Here is a 22,689-nt window from a genome sequence, read left to right as displayed (position 1 = left end):
TAAAAACTTTTACAAAATGTTATAAATTATTTGTAAAATTAATTTATATTTAATAATAAACAAACTATGTTTTTAATTACTAGAGGTATAGTTTGTCAAAAACTAAATAAGTGATAAGAATCATAATAAAAAATATAAATAATTATTACAAATTTAAAGTAAAAAAATTAAGTGTAATATTCAATTTATGTCTGATATAAAACATAATATTCATAATTTACTCAATATAAATTACATGGGTATTTTGTTAAAAAACATCAAACATAACTAACATTAAAAAAATTGTACAAATTTAAAAAAAAAATGAAATAGGTATAGAAAACCACTACCGCCTGAACATTATTTATTAACTTATTCCATAAGAATATTTTAAAATAATAAGGCTTATAAGAAAAAAAAAATTATTAAATAATGTCTTATCATTAAATAAAATAAATCTTATTTCTTAGTAAGATTAAACACTAACTTTACATAAATGTTATTATTTAATCAGAGTCTGAATGAAATGAAGATTTAGCTTTAACTTTTTTGGCAGGTGGTTTTTTGGTAGTAGTTTTTGCTGGAGCTTTCTTTTTCGCTGCTAAAAAAATAATTAAAATATTAAAATTAATATTTAAAAATAGTAAGCATTGACTTATATTTCTGGATAGAATATGATATAAAATAAAAAAAAAACATTACTTTTAGATTTAGGAACGAATTCGTCATCCGATTCATTAGACATAATAAAGTCATCATCGTCATCAGAGGCTTGTTTTTTGAGATTGGATTCCCCAAAAAGATCGTCAAAAGACTTTTGAGGTTTATCTAAATAAAATAAGTAAGAGCAATTAAAATTTAAATAATTAATATAGTATGTTAAAATTAAATATAATTGAAATCTAGATAAAGATACTTAAGTCATAATAAAATAAACCCATTATTGACTAGATGCGTTACTGTAGATGTACTGAAATAATTTACTTATACATACTATTACTATTATTTGGAGATTTGAATATATCATCTGAATCATCTGAAGAACTATATTTACGCTTGGGCTTTGATGCAGCTGCTCTTGGTTTTTTTTCTGGCTTAGATACAGGTATATCACTGTCATCATCACTAATTTCAATAGCAGGTTGTTTTTTAGCTGGTGCTTTTTTAGTAGGTGGTTTAGAATTAGGGCTGCTTGTTGTAATACCAGGACCATTCTTTTTAGTAGATGCTTTTTTAGGGGCTGGTTCTTTTTTAGGAGCCTTTTTAGGAGATTCCTTTTTCTTTTTTGGAATAAAATCATCATCGTCTGACATTAATCTGAAAAAAAAATTAATTATATAAATATTTTATATTTAATACCACAATAAAATTATACTTCATTATTATACTAACTCATCCGAAAATACATCTCGCATAGGAGAAGTTTTGAAACTATTAGCACTATGATCTGACTTATTTCCTGGATCATCTTCATCACCACTTTGATCATCAAATTTGAAAGATACATTTGCAGCTAAAAAAATATTTTATTCAACNATACATTTGCAGCTAAAAAAATATTTTATTCAACATTCATCTGGATAATATGTATGAGGTAAACAAATTAAAATATATATAAATTATTTTTATATATTAAATCTAAAATCATAGATAAATTTAATTACCTGCTTGTCGTTTAGACACAGTTCTTGGGGGTGGAGGCGGAGAATCAGATAAGTTTCCATTATCATCTTCATCACCAGAATCTTTTTTGCTAAATTTAAGTTTTGTTTGTTTTAAACCATCAGTTTTTTTTCTAGGTACTTTTTCTTTCTTTTCTTTTGGCTCCTTCTTCTCTTTTTTAATTACTTCACCATCTTCTCCAATTTCTTCACCTTTTTTCTAAATAATAATTATAATATATCATTAATAATTTGTCTTTAATAATAATGAATTATAACTTTTAAAAATGTAAGAAACATTAATCATTATATGCTAATATGTTTACATATTATTATTTAAAAAATTATTATAATAAGATTTCTAGTTATTTCAATAAAAAATTCTATAATCTGGATGTATTTTAGTCAAGATAAACTAAAAAAAATTTAGTTATTTGGAAAAACTATTTTTTTTTTATATAAAATTGTAGTTTTTAAAAAACGTTTTTTCTTTTTTTCTCATTTATTCCAAATAATTGAGGTCAGCCACCGATATCCTGAACCTTCACTAAACATGATACACACATCAGCAATCTTTATATCACACCCAATTACATCCAACCACTTCTTTTTCAGTTTTTCATTTCCTCTAATTTTTTAGTTATTTTAGTATTGCTTTTATCTAACAGAGATGCGGTTTATAAAATAAAGTAAAATAAGTTATAAAATCACCCAATAAAATAAAAATAATTTCATACTCTAAAATCATTTCTATCGTTTGCACCATTGGGATATTGAAAAAAAAAATTTGTTAAATTTTTTTTTAAATGTTTCTTGTAAAAAAAGGTATATTTGATATTAATAATTTACCTTAAACCAATAATTTCACGTTTTTATTAAAAACCTATGTTAATGGTTTGTTTGTACATTATCAATAATTTTATATTAAAACAAATACCAACTTTAAGATATACATTTCAATTTGATACATTTTTTTAACTTATTAATACATTTTATTTGAGTAAATAATATATTTAGAAATCTATCTAATGCTGTTAATTAACAAATAAAAAGCAAACTTTAACACCTAGCTTTAGAAATAAATGATGATTTATATTACAATAAATATTCCATACCTTTTTTTCAGCACGTTTTCCCTTATTTTCTTTAGCAGCTATTAATTTTTCTTCCTTTTTCAACATTTCAGCATCAATTTTAGGAATGATTCGTCTAGCAGCTGGTGAAGGTAAAGAATCAGCAGCTAAAAGTAATTTTTTCTTTCCTACAGCTGGTAATTTAGAGCTTTTTGGTCCAGTTTTAAATTTTCCTTCACCTGCTTCCTCTTGTCTTTCTTTTTCTTCAACTTCTTCCAACTAATTAATAATATATAATTTTCATCAGTTAAAAATTATGAAAAAAACAATTTTTGAAAGAATTATTTTTGTAAAAATTAATTTATACAAGCAAATAGTTTGGTATTTAATAATTAATTTAAAACTAAAAAATATTTAATTTAAAAAAATCATTTACAAAAAAAAAACCAGTATCAAACACAAACAATATATATAACTATTAGAATAGTAGTCAATATTTTATAATTACTTTTTCAAGAAAAGCATCTAAATCTTCAGTCCAGAGGTCAGAAGGTGTTTTTTTCTTTAAGATATCTAATTCAGTACATTTTTCTTCTTTTTTCCTTAGAAGTTCATTCTTTTTCTCCAATGTTAGATGCCAGAATGACATACCAAGTAAATAATCAAAGTCCAAGTCATCGTCTTTTGTAGATGCATTGCTAACTGATGGTATTGATTCATCTTCTTCAGTTTCTTCAGCAGCTTGAGCAGCTTCATCCTCCTAAAGCATAAATGTTATATTTTTAATATTATTAGTTATGAACTCTACAATAATAATAATTCAACTTTAAGGTTATTATATTAATAACTCATATACTGAGTGATTAATTAACTATGCCTAACACAAGAATTTTAGAAATATAAAATATTTTTTTTTCATTAATTAATAGTATCCTATGTTCTATATTTTTCAAAAATAAATTTTAGTCATATCCCTCTTTCACCACTTTAAAATAGTAATAACTTAAGTTTTTATTATGGAACATATATTTTTAAATAGCTTATATATAAGCAAATTGTTTAATTAAGAAAATTACTGATCATTAACATTTGAAATATTTAATATTTACTATAAATACTGGAGATGAAGTGCAAGTATGTATATTTTTTATTTCTAGACATTAATGAACCACACTACTCATCCTGTCCTAGTATAAAAGTGCTAACATTTCTTAAAATACTATTTAATAATTAATATCGACTAATCATTTTATTATTTTTAAGCTAATTAATTATGTATTTTGCTATTCAAAAAATTAAAGTTAAAATTCTTATTTATATATGGGATAGACCTAAAAAATACTTCATAATTAATGTATCAATATATATTTTCAATTAAAAAACTTAAGTAAATGCCATTTTAATAGAGAGAGAAGGCATAGGATACAATTTTTTTTGAAAATTATAGAACATTGAATACTACTGTCTTCTGAAAAGAAAAAATTATAATATTTTATATACTTTTAAATATACTGTGGGAGGCATAGTTAATCAATCACTTTGTAATAGTGATAAGAATATCCCGATTTTCCCAAGTTCAGAAAACCAGATTTTTAAAATTTGAACATTGAAATCTGAATTTCAAATTTTCCTTTACAAATCCAGAAGGTGAAATTTTATTAATGGTTAATATAGTGACAACTACAATTAAGTTAGACAGTTGGAATAACAGAATATTTGATTAACCTAATCATTTATTTAGTTATTCACACTGATTTTATTAGAGTTGTCACTATCTATATTTACCATTAATATTTTTTTCGTAAAAATATTTAACCATTAAAAATTGAGAAATAAATACTTCTTAAATAAGCTAAAATTTTTTTAAATTATTATTTTAGAAGATATCTAGTGATCAAAAATAAATCAATCACTCTATATTAAAGATTAAAAGAGTTAAATGAAAGTTATAAGACCAAGTTTGAAGTTCAAACGGAATTAATCTATAAATTCCATTTCCTCATAAAATACAGATTTTTTTTAAATAGAAGTTTGAAATCTAAAATTAGGATTTAACAGATTTTAAGAAAAATTCTGATTTATATCCCAACACTACTTTGTATACAAATATATATATATATATATTATTAAAAATAAATTGTTTTATATGAGCTTTTCAAAAATTGTTGCTTAATGTTTCATTTATTTAATTAAATTAAAGCTCAATATAATTAATAGTGGCAGAAATTTTTTAATTATAGTTTTAATTTTAATGACTAATATTACGTAAATACATAAAAGTTGAATAAAAATTCAAATATCACACCAAAGAGACAATAAAAATTCTGTAGTTTTTAATCTCCACATTTTAAAATGTTAACAATTATAAATGGTTATGCTATTATTGTTCTTACCAATACTGACTCTCGATCTTGAATCAATTTCCAGGCTTTTACTGGGTCACTATTATAACCCCTTCTAACTAATTCCTTTACCATTTCACTTTTTTTCCGATTTTCAATCCTCAAATCACCATCACATTTTTCTACAATGAATCTATATATAAAAGAGGAGCATTAATAAGTATCTATCTAATAGAAAAAAAAAATTATTTATTTTACTTACCGAGCTTGATTGGTTAGTTTGGCTGCCTCTGCACCTAACATACCTTCCAAATAAGCTTTTCTTTTTCCATAAAACTCTAATCTAACACTATAAAATTCATGCATAATTTGTAAGCTACTGTCATATTTTTTTAAAACACAATCTTTGTCGAAAGCGCACTGAAAAATTTGTATGTTGTTGAAAAATATAATAATTAATATCTAACTTTTACCATTGAAGTTAAACTGAGGGAAGAATGTAACTTGAAAAATTTGTGGATTCCTTCATTTTCAGCTTTTTGGAGTTTTTGTGGGTTCATAGAGACAACAAACTTGATAGTGGTATCAGTGTTGTACTCTTTATAGTCACTATAATAGTACATAATAATGAAAATGTTTAATTACAATCTTATGTTAATACTTACGTAATAACTGCAGGGGATTTTTCACTATCAGCTAGCATAGTTTCCAAAACACTTTCCTTATAATTTTGAGTCCATACACCCACAGGTAACTCAGTTATTTCAACTTTGTTGTCTCTAATAATACCCACTTCACCACTACTAATGAATTTATGATCAGATAGTTTTTCAATATGACCTATGAAATTTTTGTACCATGGTTTCTAAAAATATAAAAATAAGCTTAAGAACTATAAAATGAAATTTTTTTAGAAGTAATTTATCATCTCATGAAAATAACTAGTAATGAGTAAAATTTTGAATAAATAACTATTATAATAATGACACTTATTTTATATACAAAGTAATAACAATTTCAAGGAATTTATTTGTTGACTTATTAAAGAAGTATTTATTTCTCAATTTACAAGTGGTTAAATTTTTTTTTAGGTTCATTCATTATCCCTTATAAGGGTACCAAATTAGTTTTAATGTTTACTAGTAAAATATGTAGCAATAAAAAAAAAAAAATTGGTACCCTTATAAGGGATGAACCGAAAAAACATTTAACCACTTGTATATTGAGATATAAATACTACCTTTCATAAATAAAAAAAGAATTTCTCAAAATTATTATTTTTTTAGAAGAAATCTAATGGTCAACGATAAATTGATCACGCCATAGGTAATAATTATTTAATAGCTTATTTAGTTAATAATTAAACTAACAATTAAAACAAGTTATAAAAATTAATTTTCAAATTAGTTATTTTGGTTATGCTAAAACTTGAGACAAAACACTTTAAAATTTACACCACAAAATTGATTGAAGATAGCAGAAAATAATCAAAAATTTATTTCAAAATCATATCTATGCTACTAACACACATTTTTTAAAAAATTTTGATACTTTTATTTGACAAGAAAAAGTATTCTAAAAGATGTGTTCTTTTAATAATGTTATTTACTAATAAATTTTGGAATAGTAAGTTTATAAAATGTTTTTAATTAAGATCTATATTTTAAATTTACCATTGGTAATGGTTCTTCTCCTCTGATCATTCGCCTTAGATTTTCAACTACTTCTCTTGGATTGTGATTTGGAATTTTTGTCATCCATCCAGTACCAATACCTTCAGCTCCATTGATTAAAACCATTGGTATGATAGGCATATACCATACAGGTTCAATTTTTTGATTATCATCTCGAAGATATGTTAATAAAGGATCATCATGCGGATGAAATATCAACCGTGTCAATGGACTAAAATATAAAGAATTTAATTTTCATATATACATTTGAATGATAAATAATACCTCAACATAGTGAAGATATATCTAGGACTAGCTGCATCTTTACCACCTTGAAGCCTAGTACCAAACTGACCAATGGGTTGAAGCAAATTAATATTGTTACTACCTACATAATTTTGGGCTAGATTAACAATTGTAGACATCAATGATGTTTCACCATGATGGTATGCTGAGTGTTCAGCAACTGAACCAGCTAACTGAGCAACCTTAATTTCTCGTTTGTCATTTCTTTTAAGACATGTAAACAAGACCTAAAATATTTTATAAGATTATAGTAAATGTTTCTTTTAAATATTTATTAATCAAAATATTAAAATAAATACTTTTCTAGAACCAGGTTTTAAACCATCAACAACTGATGCAATTGATCGTTCATTATCCATATTACTGAACAATACTAATTCTTTATTTACAAAATCTTTGTAAGTAACAGCTCTGGTATTTTTTTCATACAAATATTCCTCAGCCAGTCCAGCTTCTTTACGCCTTTTACTTTCAACCATCCAGTTTGTTAGCCATTCTTTACGAGCATCTACCATTTTTTTACTAAATGCCTAAAGTATTAATTAATAAATTTAATATATTACTTAGCATGAAAGCAATAAAAGTAAAAATAAAATTACCATTTCAATGTGTTCATCATCATGGGTACCTTCATATTTGAACAAAATCCTGTGTCTCCTCATATTTTGGAAATATTCTTTAGCCTCTTTAGACGTAGAGGTACCCAAACCTTTGTAGTACTTGATTTTATACTTATTCCAATTTCTCGTAGCTTCTTTCCATTCTTCAAATTCTGGTAGAGAATAAAAAGATAATTCCTCTTTACCTTTGGTTGCTTTTACAATAGGAGTAATAAATTCTTCTAAAAAGGGTAATTTTAATAATGATGGCCAGTTGTGATGAATAAAATTTATGATTAACCCTTTAATATGAGAACCATCCTAAATTTAATTACACGTTTCATTAGTAAAAATAATGATTTAAATACAATAAAATAATACCTGATCTTGATCAGTCATTATCATTAATCTACCATATCTTAAAGTTTTTAAATCTTCCATTGTTTCATACTTTTTCTTGTATTGCAACCCCACAATTTTTACAATATTATTTATTTCTGCATTTTCCATTATCTTAAATAGATATATTACATTTAAAAATACAGCTAATTCATGTTTAATACAATATATTACCTGTTTGTGAGAGGCTTCTCGCACATTTAAAAGTTTACCCCTAAGTGGAAACACACCATATTTGTCACGACCAACAACACCCAATCCAGATACAGCTAATGACTTAGCTGAATCTCCTTCAGTTAAAATAAGCGTACAATCAATCGAATTTTTGGTTCCAGCATCATTTGCATCTTCCAATTTTGGAACACCTTTAAGTTTACTCTGTTTTTTCCCACTTTGTTTTTGGAGTTGTGTTTGGGCTTTAAACTTGGCCCAACTAAGAACTGCTTCAACAACACCACATTTAGATACCTAGTACATGAATAATTATAAATTTATTACATAAGTAGTTTTTCTTTCAAATTGTTTAATGTTATTTTTACAGGGATGGTAGTAAGAGTCCAATTTACAAATATCATTCTAATAGAAATTAACAACTGGGATCAGGTAAACATTTGTGTATGAGACAAGAAGTCACTTAAGTTATTTCTCACTATCATTGTGTCATCAGTTGTGAATTATTTGCACTATACTTTTAATTTATATCTGTGTACTTTACCAACACCTATTTATAAAATAAATAATCAAAAAAACTTACACCAGTTACAAACTTTTCACTCAGTGAGCATTTCGATCCAAAACTTTTAACTTGCAAAGTCATGTGTTCTTTTGTTTGTGAATCAAATGTTGGGTTTACAATAAGACAATTTACAAATACCCATAGATGATTTTTGACTTGGTGGTTTTTTAAATCCATACCACCTTTATTACGTTTCTTAACAATATCTATTAGCTGTTTTACAATCATATCAGTTATGTAATCTACATGTCGTCCCCCCTAAAAATAATTTAATTAAATAATAATACATTAAAAATATTTCAAATATTCAAAGGCTGACAACTAAATTACTTTAGTTGTGGCAATACTGTTGACAAAAGAAACTTGTTTAAAACCAGTATCCGATAGTGTAACAGCAACTTCCCAACGAGCTCCTGCATTTTCATACACTACTTTCAAAGGATTTCCTATTTCATCTTCTTTTCCTTTTATATATAAATTAACATAATCTTGGAAACTTTTAACCTAAAAATAAATTTGTCTTAAAATCCTAAAATTACTTATTGATAAAAAGAAAACTAGTAAAGATTAATTATGTAACTATTTAACATACAGGCAACAATTTCCCATTTAAGTATACTTTGACACCACGAGTAGAAGCAGCTACATCATAAGCACGTCTTGACATCAGGTCAACAATATCTTTATCAAGACAAGTCATTTTAAATTTTTCTAAATCAGGACTAAATGTCACTTTGGTAAAATCATTAGTTTTTACTTCTTTAATACTAGGATCAGATGATTTTGCCATATTATTAGCCCAAGTCTAAAACAATATAAAATAATTTATTATTGAATAATAATTCCATAACAATAAATGTACAATCCATTACTTGTTTAAAAGCTTTATGGTATTCTCGACTAGCAGTTTCTACAGTAAATTTGTTACTGAATATATTACAAAGTTTTGCACCAAAACCATTTCTACCACCTGTTACTTTAGCTTCTTCATCATTATAGTTAGAGCTTGTCAATAAATGTCCGAATATCATAGTAGGTACGTACATTTTTTCATCTTTATGTTCTACTACAGGAATACCTTGTCCATTATTCCAAACAGATATGATATTGTCTTCTCTATACACAAAAATTACCAATTTAATTTTTTATAAAAAAAAAACCTACACAGTTCTAAAAAAATGCACCTAAAAAAACTAAATAAAAATAAATTTGTTGTTATAAAAAATTATATTACATTTTTTTTTTGCATTTTTCAGTAATGCAAAATTACCAGTAATTTATTTTTGGGTGGTAATTTTTAACAAGCTTAGAAAATTATATTAAGTTATTTAAATTTAATGATTATTGTTTATCATCACTTTAATTTATTTGAAATAACGTATTTCAATTAAGTCTAATCATTAAATTAATAATAATACAGAATCTACCTTAATTCAAATCAAACAATCAGTCATTAATAATAATTAATACATTTAAGGAATAAAATAATAATTCAACAAATTAATTAGTTAAAATACTTTACCAAAGTAATATTACTGATTTATATCATTAGATGTAATATATAATAGTATCATGTCTAAAAATTGAAGTTATTTATTTATTGTGTGGTATGGAATCTGTTTTTTTTCATTAAAAACTAATATTACGTTTATCTATAATTCTATACATATATATACTGTCATAAAAAATTGTTTTGATGTAATGGTTATTACTTTATTTCCAATTAGCAAGGATATATTAAGTGAATATACCAAATTAATAATATAGGCAGTCAAATACAGCAAGTATACTATAGAAATATAATAGCCCGACAATAACCTGCCATTTTAAATAATTTTATGTATACAATAAAATATTTCTGCAGTAAAAGTATGAAAAAATTAACATTTATTAAAATATAAACAATCTAAATGAAGCATTTCAACAGAGCAGAATATGATATTTAACTTTTATTAAAAATAAACAGACTATTCTAGACTAGTGACAACGTTTGTAATAAAACTAAATAAGAAAACTTTACCCTTATTAAGCATTATTATTTGAGTAGAAAAAAAAATTACACTTACTTATTGATATCAACTTTTATGGTATCCATGGTCGGATCACGTTGTTTATTATCAGCAGCATTTACCAAAATTTCATCAAAGATCTTGTACAATCCTGGTACATAAGTTATTTCTCTTTGAACCATTGAATTTTCTTCAGTATCATATACCCACATATTTTCTGTTACGGGTTCGACAGAACCTAAACATTTTATATGAATAATTAAATAGAGAACAAATCAATGAGTGTTTAAAATTTTCATTAAATTAAAATTTTGTAAGTAACTAACCAATATAAGTATCAGGTCGCAGTAATATGTGTTCAAGCTGTGATTTTTTTTGATAAATTTCTTCAACTGCTGTTTTCTTTGATTTGTTAGTGGGAGCTTCAACAGCTCCATTTTCCATAGTCGCCATTTTGGAGACTGAAGTAAAGTTTTCTTTTTTAGATAAATCTGTAAAAACAATTAATTTAGTGTTTAATTACCGTATACTGAATTGGAGTAAAATCATTTTTATATATTAAATTCTCTGAGTAAAAATTGATCTAAAGATGTTCACAACTAACTTATTAATTGAGGGCAATTTTAAATAAAAATTAACCTTGAAAGAGTGCAAAAATCCTAACGTCGGTCAAGGTCTTAATTAATAGGTATCACATAAAACGTACTGAGAACTTTACCAACACCAACAATTGAAATTGATCTCAGGAACCGGCTGAATAACATGCAACTCGAAGTTAAAGTCACAAAATTGAGCAACTATTACAACAGTTTTGAATTATTTACCTGTTAATATTTGTTATTATTGAGTTTTTACACGAAGATCATTTACAGTAGTTCATTACCGACGTAAACAATGCTGATAGACAGCGGCTAGCTGTCGTTGTCAAAATATTTATATGAGAAAATAACAATAAAAACTCTAAATCACATATATTATAATAACAATTTTTAAAAGTGTACCAAATTGGACAAGACGGTACACACAACAAAATAACACGATGAAAAAAATAACCGTTTTCGAAAGATGGCGGCCGGTCGACAAAGCCAATTGCCGGGAGAGCAAATCTACTAACTACGCATGCGTTACAATTTTTTCATTGACAACGCACGCGTAGATCCGTAAAGATCTAGTCACAAAATCAAAAGTGAATAATATTAGTGTTCATGAGATATCATTTTGGCGGGAAAGTTTAACAGCCACAATACATGTGATTATTCACAGGTTGATTAATAATTAGTGATGGGCATAATCAAATTATTGAATACAAGAGGATCTTTTGAAATTATAATCGTTTATCCGTTTGATAAAAATAATCGATTGTTTTTACTGATTTTGAGTATGTTTCAATCACATTAAATACGTTTATAAGTTATAACTTATAACCAAATTATTCAAATATGTATAAGTAAAAAAAATGTGCACCTACTATTGCATATTCACTAGTAAATGAATAATTAATTTTTATTTTTTTGTATTTGTTGACATAATACCTATTATTAATTAAATTATTATTTTAAAATAACAATCGTATTAATACTCAACTATTAGTGCGTGTAATGTATGTATACTATTATTGAAATATCAAATGTACTAATTCAATTACGAAATTAGTATAAATATTTACAATTGAAAGACACGGTAGACAACAATTCAAATCATTTTGGGATCGTGAGAAAATTCGATTAATATCTCGATTATGACAATCTTACAATTAACGATAATTGTCAAAAGAAAAAACAAAAAATGGTACTAATGGTAAAAAGTACACACAAACTTTTCTTATCGAGAGATAGTTCAACGCTGATAAATACTAGTTAAAAATCGAATTAAAATATTTTATCTCGAGCCGGCTCTAAAAATCGTGAGACCACTTTGATAAGGAAATAGCTTTTTTAAGGGAACTAGAATCATGTTATCAACGGCCATAATTTTCCTAGAAGAGTAATTTTTGTAATTAAAAATATCTATTAGATATTTATTGTGAAAACATTTTATGCGGCATCTAGACATTTTCGCTTATGGAGTGATTTTCAAGCGTTATCTTTTTGCATAACACTTCAACCAAATCAGGTGTTAATCACGGTTGTTATACAGAACGGGCCAAATATACCCTCTATGTACGCCGTTAGTTGTATTATTTGAATCATTACTCATTCCATATATATATTTATGAATTAATAATGATTATTTTAATTACTGTTTTCATTTTTCCTAAAAAATTCTTCGGGAGTTCGGTTGAAGTGATCAAAAAATGATTTTTGTGTTAAAATTACTATGAAATGATATTGTCTTAACCATGGATGATGATAGCAAATAATAAAATAAAATATAACCGGAGGGTAGTTGCCCCTCAATAGTATCTGATAAAAAAGTTATGATTAAAAAATAAAATTGATTATTATTATTTTATATAAATTTGATTATAATTGTAAAAATCCATCGTTAAATTCAGGTGAAACTAAAAATCATTTTTTTTTTATATTTATGATTTATATAGCAACATGTTACAAAAAAATTTGGAATATTATAGACTGGTAGTAGAACACACAAATAGAGTTAAAAAATTAATAAATTACAAAGTAAAATTATTTACTTTTGTAGTTGAATACTTTTATCATATCATATCTAATTCGACAATAAATACTTCAAGAATATTTAAAATTAATGATTTTAATTGTTTGTATGGAAAAAGCTGGTTAATCTACTTTTTATTTGAATAAGGAATATTTTTTTGATTTTTAAGAGTAATAACTTAAACTAAATACGAATTGTAATCATTTGACGTATCGTTGAAAAAAGTAGGTCTAATGAGGGTTGGCAAAATAAATCATAGTCACAAAAAGAACCAAATGGTAAAATAATATTAACATGAATAAGAAATTTCTTCTCAAAAGGGAGACTATAGTGATAGGATTCTTTATATTTATTGGAGTTATTGAATCTAAATGAGATAAATATCAAATAATTTGAAAATTTTATTTGAACACAAAAAAAATGCAAAATTTTTTTAGCCATAGACGGAATTTGAACCTCGTACCCTTCGCGTGATAAATATAAGTGTTACCGACTCGGTAATTGATCGATGCTTTCGACTTTCGATAAAATTGTCTATTTAAACTTACTCAAATTTAAAAACCCAGCACAGGGGGGTCGCGGCACAGTGGTGACGTTGCATAGTTGGATCAAGTATTATGATATCTGACCGTGATTAAAATCACTATCAAAAAAAAAATTTTTTGTGAAAAAGTTGTAATTTTAAATCCCTCCCTGTAGGTAGGTAAAACGTCAGATTTATAAAAAGAATATGCCAAATGATAGGTAAAGACATCATGCATCTACAAAAAAAAGAGTTATATTGATCCATACATCTTTCAAAAAGTTATAGCATTATAAAGTTAAAAATATAAAAAAGACTTTTTTTACAAAAATCGTATTTTTTTATTAACTTTGATGTCTGTTTTCACCATGAAGATAAAATAGAGTCCGAAAATTTTTTTACCATAATAAAGAATATTACATAAGCTTTAATTTAAGATATATATAAAAGTGTCAGACCTTGCGGAACATTTTCAAAAGTTAAGTTGAAAAAGTTAATTTTTTGTAAAAAAATTGTCATTTTAAATCCCCCCCTGTGGGCAGTTAAAGGGTCAGATATAAAAAAAAAAATATACCAAATGAAAGGTAAAATTTTGAAAATTAGCGATTTTTAAATTTGTAATTTTTTTGGAGGTTTCCCCACTTTACGGGGAACGAGGGAAGTTTTTTCAATTTTTAAGGGTAATGTCTTCAACTAGATACGATTAGTGATTTTTTGACGTATTGTTGAAAGAAATCGGTCTAGTAAGAGCTGAGAAAAAGTGGCAACAGACATAAAAAAAAACACATCATGGTAAAATCAATACCTTCGCATCGAAACTAAAAATATATATGATATCTGTTAGTGATTAAATAGGCCAGTCAACGAAGGAGTAATTTTGGCGAATAGCGGAAAAAATTCCCAACCAAATTTTAAGCTAAAATAACACTTAACCTGCTCATTGGGGGGGAACTAACTTTTTCAACTTAGTTTTTGAAAATGTTCCGGAAATACTGCGTCCTTTAAACATATATTAAATTAAAGCTTGTTTTATGTGCTATAAAATGAAAAAAAAAAATTTGTCCTGATGACCTATCTTCTATGCGAAACCGATAGAGTAGGTAATTGATTTAACGCTATATTGTTTAAGCTAAACAGCTAAACGCTAAATTGTACATTCCCATACAACAATTATATTATGTCAATTGCCACCGTAATTTTTGCTAATAATAAAGATAATTGTCATAAAACGGCCTTTAGTCAGGTGCTGCAGCTGGTAAAAATTGTGGCTGCCGAAAAACAGGGCTTAAATGTTCTATAATATATAAACATTGCAAAGGTCAATGGCGTACAAATTCAATAGAAATAAAGATTAAAGAAAAGAAAATTGTACTTTTGTTGAAGATATATTCTATCAAAATTTAGAATGGGAAAATGAATAAGAAAATGGAAAAAAAATTTGTTTGATACATTTGTCAAATAACTTTATAGTGGAGAAATCCTCCATTGATTATATACAAAAAAAAATTTCGAAAATTAGCGATTTTTAATTTATTTTAAAATTTGTAATTTTTTGGAGGTTTCCCCCATTTACGGGGAACGAGGGAAATTTTTTCAATTTTTGAGGGTAATGTCTTCGACTAGATATTAGTGATCTTTTGACTTATCGTTGAAAGAAATCGGTTCAGCGAGAGCTGATAAAAGTGGTAACAGACACACAAAAAAAAAACACATCATAGTAAAACCAATATATTCTCAGCTTCGCATCGAAGCTACAATGTTATTTGATAAGTATAATTTTATTTTTATGCTGTATAGTGATAAATGAACACCTAACACAAAAATACTTACATTGACTAAATAAATATGAATAAATATTAATAAAACAAGTATACATAAATAATAATTTTACATATTTTATTAATATATGTAAATACTCTATACATATAAATTAAAAGTAATAATGGTAAAAGGCGTATAGGAGTAAGTTATTTTTTTGTTTAATTACGATTTTTATGATGTTGCTCACACGATTAATTTTCGTTTTTATGTTAATATGTCTTACTAGTAGCAGATTTAGTCGCTGTAAAATAAAGCCAGAACCAGAGCCAGAACCAGAGCCAGAGCCAGAGCCAGAACCAGAGCCAGAACCAGAACCAGAACCAGAACGAGAACCAATAGCAAATCCTGACGAAGTTACTAAATTTAATAATATTATTAATTCAATAGGATGGCATAATATAGATGGTTTTGGATTTGTAGACATGGATGATAGTTATGTACCAGTCAGGGAATGGGTCCATGCATTTCCTACTAACAATAATGTCAATAAAATCTATTTTGAAACAGTAGAGTATTATGCTTCAATGGCATTAAGTAAAATTTACATAGATATGCTAAATCATTTACGTAGTTACTATAGAGCTATGTCATACAAAAATAAAAAGTACCCAAATGAGGAATCTAAATTGACAAATTTGAAAAAATTAATCGAAATGTTTTCTACGTTTAAACCACTTATGTCTTGTATGGCTAATGCATTAAATTATTTTGTATGTAATAATAAGAATCTTGTACTCGATGTTCTCAACGAATCATTATTATTAACTGACGAATTGACTACTATTAACAACTTTCATAATTCAGACAACACTCTAAATTATGAATTTATAAATAACACACTTCAGAAAATTTATGATTTTGCTAAAAAACACGGAAATTTTAAAACAAAATACTTCTTTGAATTAACAGTTGAACGTTTCTTAAAAAAATATATTTCTGAATTGAAAAAACTACAATATAATTCTTTGTATAATAATCATATTGACCCAAAATTAAACTTACATGTTAAAGATGGTGTTTTCTTATTGTGCAGAAATTTTGGATTTTAATATTAGGAGGTATAATACATAATATTTATTTTTCTTTATTGTTCTTCCTTACCTTGTAATTTACAAACAACTATCAATTAAAATATTATATTATACATAAACTTTTTAATGTAATAATTTATTATTCACTAAAAAGTATATTTAGATACTTTTTTTAAAATCAAATTTAAAGTTCAGCCATTTTAGATTATTATTTTTGTTAATTATTGTTACACACAGGATAATTTTATTAATTATTTTTATTACTATTATAACTTTTCCTTTTTTTAATATTTTTATTAATTATTAATAATTTTAGACCACTACATATTTGTTCAAATTTTTTTTTTTTTTTTAATCAAATCTCAGTCTTCTGTAAATTATTTCTTTATACATGTCATAAAATAAGTAAATAATTTTTTTTACAGGCAATTATTAAACTTTGATTCACGCAAATCTGTAAAAATATACAACATTATAAGATTTTTTCATTATAGAAGTTTATTATTTCTCATGTTTTATAATATTAAAAAAAAAAAAACATCCTATCCCTTTCTTACTTCACTAAAATTTTATCAACTAATATTTTTTAATGAAAACATAATAAAATGATTTAGTAATTGAATTATTCATGTGTTATTGATTATTAATTATTTAAAAATAACTAAAAAAACCCAACACAGTGGTGACGTGGCATAGTTGTGTCAAGTATAAAGATATCTGACAGTGATTAAAATCACTATTATAAAAAACGCTTCGATGCAAATCTGTAGATAGTGATTAATTTTAAAAAATTGGTGGACTATTTCAATATATACATGATCTCCTATTTACTTATTAATATCCTGATTAAGATAAAGTATTTCGAATGAAAAAGGGATATAAATATTATTTCTCATAAAAAAATTGTGTTGGTCCATACACTTTTCAATAAGTTGTAGCATCATAAAGTAAAAAATGTAAAAAATAAAATCGAGAATTTTCATACAAAAATAGTATTTGGTAGCCATTTTCACCATGAAGACAAAATAAAGTTCGAAATTTTTTCATAAAAATGTATATTACATAAGCTTTAATTTAAGGTATATACAGGGTGGCCCACCACTCACTGACAACTTAAATAACTTTTGATCCAGTTAATATTTTTAGTTGATTTTTTTTTTAAATAATAGTTATACGTTAGGTCTATAGCTATATCTCAATAATTAATTTTTTTACATTTTATTAAAAATATTAATTATTTTTAAATTTTAAATAAAATGTAAAAAAAAAATCTAAGATAGCTATTTTGTAGAGTAGAATTTAAGAAAAATTTTAGTAAAAAAATATCTTATTAATATTCAGTAGTAAATATTCTGTAGCGTTTTGAAGTTTGTGAAAATTTGAATTTTCATGTATTATTTTACGGTATTAAACATTGAAATACGTATTGAGAAAAGGACAGAAGAAAACGCTATCTTTTCATGATTACTGTGTATACATATGATGATAATGTGTATACATTACAAACTTGGCATTAATACCATGATAAGAAATTAGATAAGGCAATTATTACTTATCACTCTCATTCAAAAGTATATTGAAAAGATAGCGTTTTCTTCTGTCCTTTTCTCAATACGTATTTCAATGTTTAATACCGTAAAATAATACATGAAAATTCAAATTTTCACAAACTTCAAAACGCTACAGAATATTTACTACTGAATATTAATAAGATATTTTTTTACTAAAATTTTTCTTAAATTCTACTCTACAAAATAGCTATCTTAGATTTTTTTTTTACATTTTATTTAAAATTTAAAAATAATTAATATTTTTAATAAAATGTAAAAAAATTAATTATTGAGATATAGCTATAGACCTAACGTATAACTATTATTTAAAAAAAAAATCAACTAAAAATATTAACTGGATCAAAAGTTATTTAAGTTGTCAGTGAGTGGTGGGCCACCCTGTATAAAAGTGTCAGTATTACCGGAAAACTTCAAAAAGTTAATTTTTTGTGAATAAGTTGTCATTTTGAATCCTCCCTGTAGGCAGGTAAAGTGTGAAATTTATAAAAAAAATAAGATAGATAAAGACATTATGCATCTATAAAATTTATTATTATTTTTCTCTGGATCAAAAGTTATTAGATACTTTAGTCAATTTTACATAACCTTATTTAAGAGTTTCATTTGATTTTAAACAATTGATTTCAGCAACACATGATACTTGCATTATATTTTTTAATAATAGAATAATATTCTTTAATTAGCGTATGCTAATTTTTGCATGTTGTGCATTGTTTCGATACTTAAATGTTATTGACCAGTTTTGTGGTAACGGGCGACATTACCGGAAACCTACTATTTTGCTCATTACGCCTAATTGTATGAACATTTTGTTAATTACCATGAACAGGGCGACAATGTTGAACGTTTTCTAAAACGGCTACTCGTCTTTTTAAAAATTTAATTACATCATCGGCTAATGTTTGGGTAGCGCAAACAAAATAAATGACCCTATATCGGGTATATTTAATACTTTAAGCAAAGAAATATTCTCGTCAAAAGTTTTAAGAAACGTATTTAAGTCGGCAATACTTTTTTGCCGCGACATTTGTGTCGATAGCATTTTTTCGATTAATATAGTCGACAATAAATTGAATTTATTCCATAAATTTTAGCTCAACTGCAAGTTTATGAGAATTAAAAAAAGGTATTTTTAAGATTAATATGCAGTCAGGAAATTTTATAATTACTATTTAATGTAAATTTATCAGAAAAGTCAATATTTTTTTTTTTGAATTTTTAGTGTAATAGATCACTTAGATAGGTCATAGTAATTATTTCTAAGTAACTTTAAGTGTTTAAAAAGATTCTACAATTAAAATATTTAGAACTTGTAAACTAGACTAATGTTTATTAGTTTAGCCTCATCAGCCTCACTTTACAAGGACCTCAAGAAGAGCCCACCCTGGGCCGAGGCAATGCCGGAGCACCAGGGATTTTGTACCTTATTCTATGGGGAAAGGTAATGAAGAGTAGTAATTCTTTAAGATAACAATGATTAAAATTTATTAATTATTACGAGTTCAATTTTTGTTTATCATAACAACTAAACTTAATAGACAATTAAATTTTACTAATAAACAAAATAGATCTATATATATCCGAATAAACCGAAGAATGTTAAATAAAATACTAGGAAAATTAAACAATGCTCAAAGATCAGAATACAATATATGAGTAAAAGGTAAGTAAGGCAATAACAGAAAGAAAAACAGGTACATTTAGATAAACCCAGTTAATATGATTTTGGCCTAATAAATGATCTTTTATGTGCATGCAGCATTTTACACCCATAAAGGTAAAACAGTGAATGGTGATTGATTGAAATTATATTGAGTTAACTGTCTACAGACAGACTGGCTTCATAACGGCCTTTGTATTTTACGAGTTGTATAATTATACATGGTCCATGTGGTTTAAACATAATGTTCACATAATCAGTATTTAAGAATTCATTTCAGAACGACTTGACATATCAAATATTAACTGGATCAAATAATTCATTTAATAATGTATCAACAAGAGAAAACACAAAGAAAATAGGAGGGTAACGTGGGTATGACATATCCATCGCATGGGTCAGGGTAAAATGGACATGTCACTAACGTCAATGGGTATCCTCTACATAAGTGTAGAGGACCAATTGAGATGTTCAGTGAACATTGTTCACCATGTCCACTCTGACCACACCCGAGAACCTGTCAACTCACGTAAGGTGAAGAAAGAAAAATTAAAGAAACAGAAAGAATTGACCATATAACATAATCTCAGATCATAGTTATAATCCATATAGTCATTAACTAAAAAATAAAAGGATGACGAAAAAGTCATAACCCGTAACACAATGAAGTAATTTACATATGCAAGACAAAATATAACAAACAGAAAAGGAACAAATATACCATGTTAGAATAATTTGTTGTTGAATGCCCAAGAAAATGTATTGGTGTTGATGCCATTATGATGGCCAAGCCAAATTGAAGAACTTTACTCCTCCATCACGGAATCGTAACACACGTCAAAATATTGAAGAGACGATGCCATTGATCCAAATGAAGAAGAAGTAGAAAAAAAAACAAATGATGATTGAGAGCTTCTTTTTGAACATAACCGTGATTTTTTCTTATGACGGCTTGATCACACATGGGAGAGGGTACGTGACAGTGTGTTCATTATTATGGTTTTTAGGATGAGAATCACAGGTGGTAGGAAATATATATCAATTTAATAAATAATTATGTGTGTATGTGCAACACTGAACCTACAGAGATACGACGCGCACTGTTTGAATACAGTTACCTGTGACCTGATACCCATGATAATTTTATTACGTTACAAACTTAATTAATTTTAATGATATACTTTAACTCAGAGGTATTTAAAATGTGCGTCGCGGCTCCCAGGGGCGTCGCGGGAGTTGTCGAAGGGAGCTGCGTCCTAAAATTAAAAACCAAGTGCTGACCTTCCAACAAATTTGTTATCTATTGAACAAGAACAAATCAATTAGTTAAATTTATGCACAGGGACTTAAACAAATTTGCACAACTTAGTTTGCTGTAAATTAACAGTCTAATTAAAATTAACAGTCTAGAAAAAAAATTCTAAAAATTATTTATTTTAGTAGCTTTGCCACTACATGATTGAATTATTTACCAAAAACTGTACTTTTACATAGATATATAGCAAACAAATAATAAAACATTTCTTTACCCTGACACGGCCCGCGTCGCTTCGTTATACACGATGCCCCGCGACTCGTGCCACCTTTATCAGCCGTCGTCCTACTATGAGTATTTGACTGACCAACACCGCGTGCCATTTGCTACGGTGCAAAGTCCAGCAAGTGCCGCACAGCCGACGACGACCCGCCGCAAATGATACAGTAGTCTTCTTCCCATTGTGAAAGCGACAACGTCGACCAACCGAACCGCACCCGCGCGCCATCGCCTACAACGCTGCTAATCTTTTGTCGTCCAAGGATCACGCCGGACATCGTGTCGTCGACGCCAGCAAAAGTGCCGCGATATTATTATTATTGTGTTCATTTTTTCGGTTTGTTTTATTTTTTGTTAAAATAACCTGTTGTTGCTCTTTTAATAAACGACCCACGAGTCTCTACCCTCAAAACCAGCGTCGACCACATTTTTTGCGACATAAGTCGTGTGCAACCCCCTCCCCACCCAAAAAAATATATGGCTACGACAATGATTTATCTACCTATATATGAATAATTACATTGTTTTTTATTATGTTTAGAATTAAAATACACTTTAATGATAGTATCATAGAGAACAGTTAATTTGAAATACTAATATTTCCAAGAATTATTTTTGTAGCTTGTTTTTATTCAAATTTTAGTAATTTTTGGATGCTCGAAATATTTTTCACAACTATGCAAAAATTTTCCCAACTGTATAAACAATGTTCAACTATACTTTAAATTAAAGCCTGAAAGAAAATATCAAATTAAGCAGTTAAACGTGTTTTAAAATATTAAATTCAAAACGAAAATAATAAGCAAATTATTGATTGGTTCATATTCAAATTATACTACTAAATTGTCACATATGTTCTATTAATATAATACAATATAGAAAATGAAATAATGTTTTAAAATCGCTATGACATTTTAATTAAACAATATGAAGAATGAACAAAAGATTTTTTATTTATAATATTGAGGTGATGTCACGTTACCATTATCGTGAGAATTATTTTATTAAAATACAGACAGCACATCCGCTGCCTGAGACTGATGAATTAATAAATAATATTTATTGCCAATTTGGCAATAGTTCTAATTATTGTAAAAACCCAAAAGACCTGACCATCGTGGTCAGTCGACTCCAGTGCCTTGTGTCTTTCATCAGT

The 22,689-nt window shown here is 26.5% G+C and overlaps 1 protein-coding gene across 5 annotated transcripts; it reads right to left on the bottom strand.

Moving 5' to 3' along the window:
* Positions 1-192: 192 nt before the first annotated feature.
* LOC126901014 (DNA topoisomerase 2) lies at positions 193-11,860 on the bottom strand. 5 transcript variants are annotated; one of them, XM_050677141.1, is made up of 25 exons: positions 11,602-11,860; positions 11,417-11,530; positions 11,104-11,268; positions 10,835-11,015; positions 9,641-9,884; positions 9,361-9,573; positions 9,099-9,272; positions 8,787-9,026; positions 8,207-8,500; positions 8,015-8,146; positions 7,634-7,954; positions 7,334-7,564; positions 7,014-7,261; positions 6,729-6,960; positions 5,721-5,920; positions 5,529-5,664; positions 5,318-5,475; positions 5,107-5,248; positions 3,222-3,473; positions 2,756-2,992; positions 1,644-1,860; positions 1,372-1,492; positions 974-1,296; positions 682-807; positions 193-580 (listed from the first exon to the last, which is right to left on the bottom strand). In XM_050677141.1, exons 3-25 carry the CDS (start codon positions 11,228-11,230, stop codon positions 486-488), a joined length of 4,644 nt encoding a protein of 1,547 aa, XP_050533098.1. In that variant the 5' UTR covers positions 11,231-11,268; positions 11,417-11,530; positions 11,602-11,860; the 3' UTR covers positions 193-485. The 5 variants fall into 5 exon arrangements, with proteins under 5 accessions (XP_050533098.1, XP_050533107.1, XP_050533085.1 ...); XM_050677150.1 differs by having other exon boundaries at positions 11,484-11,530; XM_050677128.1 differs by having other exon boundaries at positions 11,484-11,860.
* Between the last annotated feature and the right edge of the window lie 10,829 nt (positions 11,861-22,689).

Source organism: Daktulosphaira vitifoliae, unplaced genomic scaffold (genome assembly GCF_025091365.1).
Source record: "Daktulosphaira vitifoliae isolate Bord-2020 unplaced genomic scaffold, ASM2509136v1 Scaffold_1, whole genome shotgun sequence".
Classification (NCBI taxonomy): domain Eukaryota; kingdom Metazoa; phylum Arthropoda; class Insecta; order Hemiptera; family Phylloxeridae; genus Daktulosphaira; species Daktulosphaira vitifoliae.
This window is presented reverse-complemented; position numbering and strand designations above follow the sequence as displayed.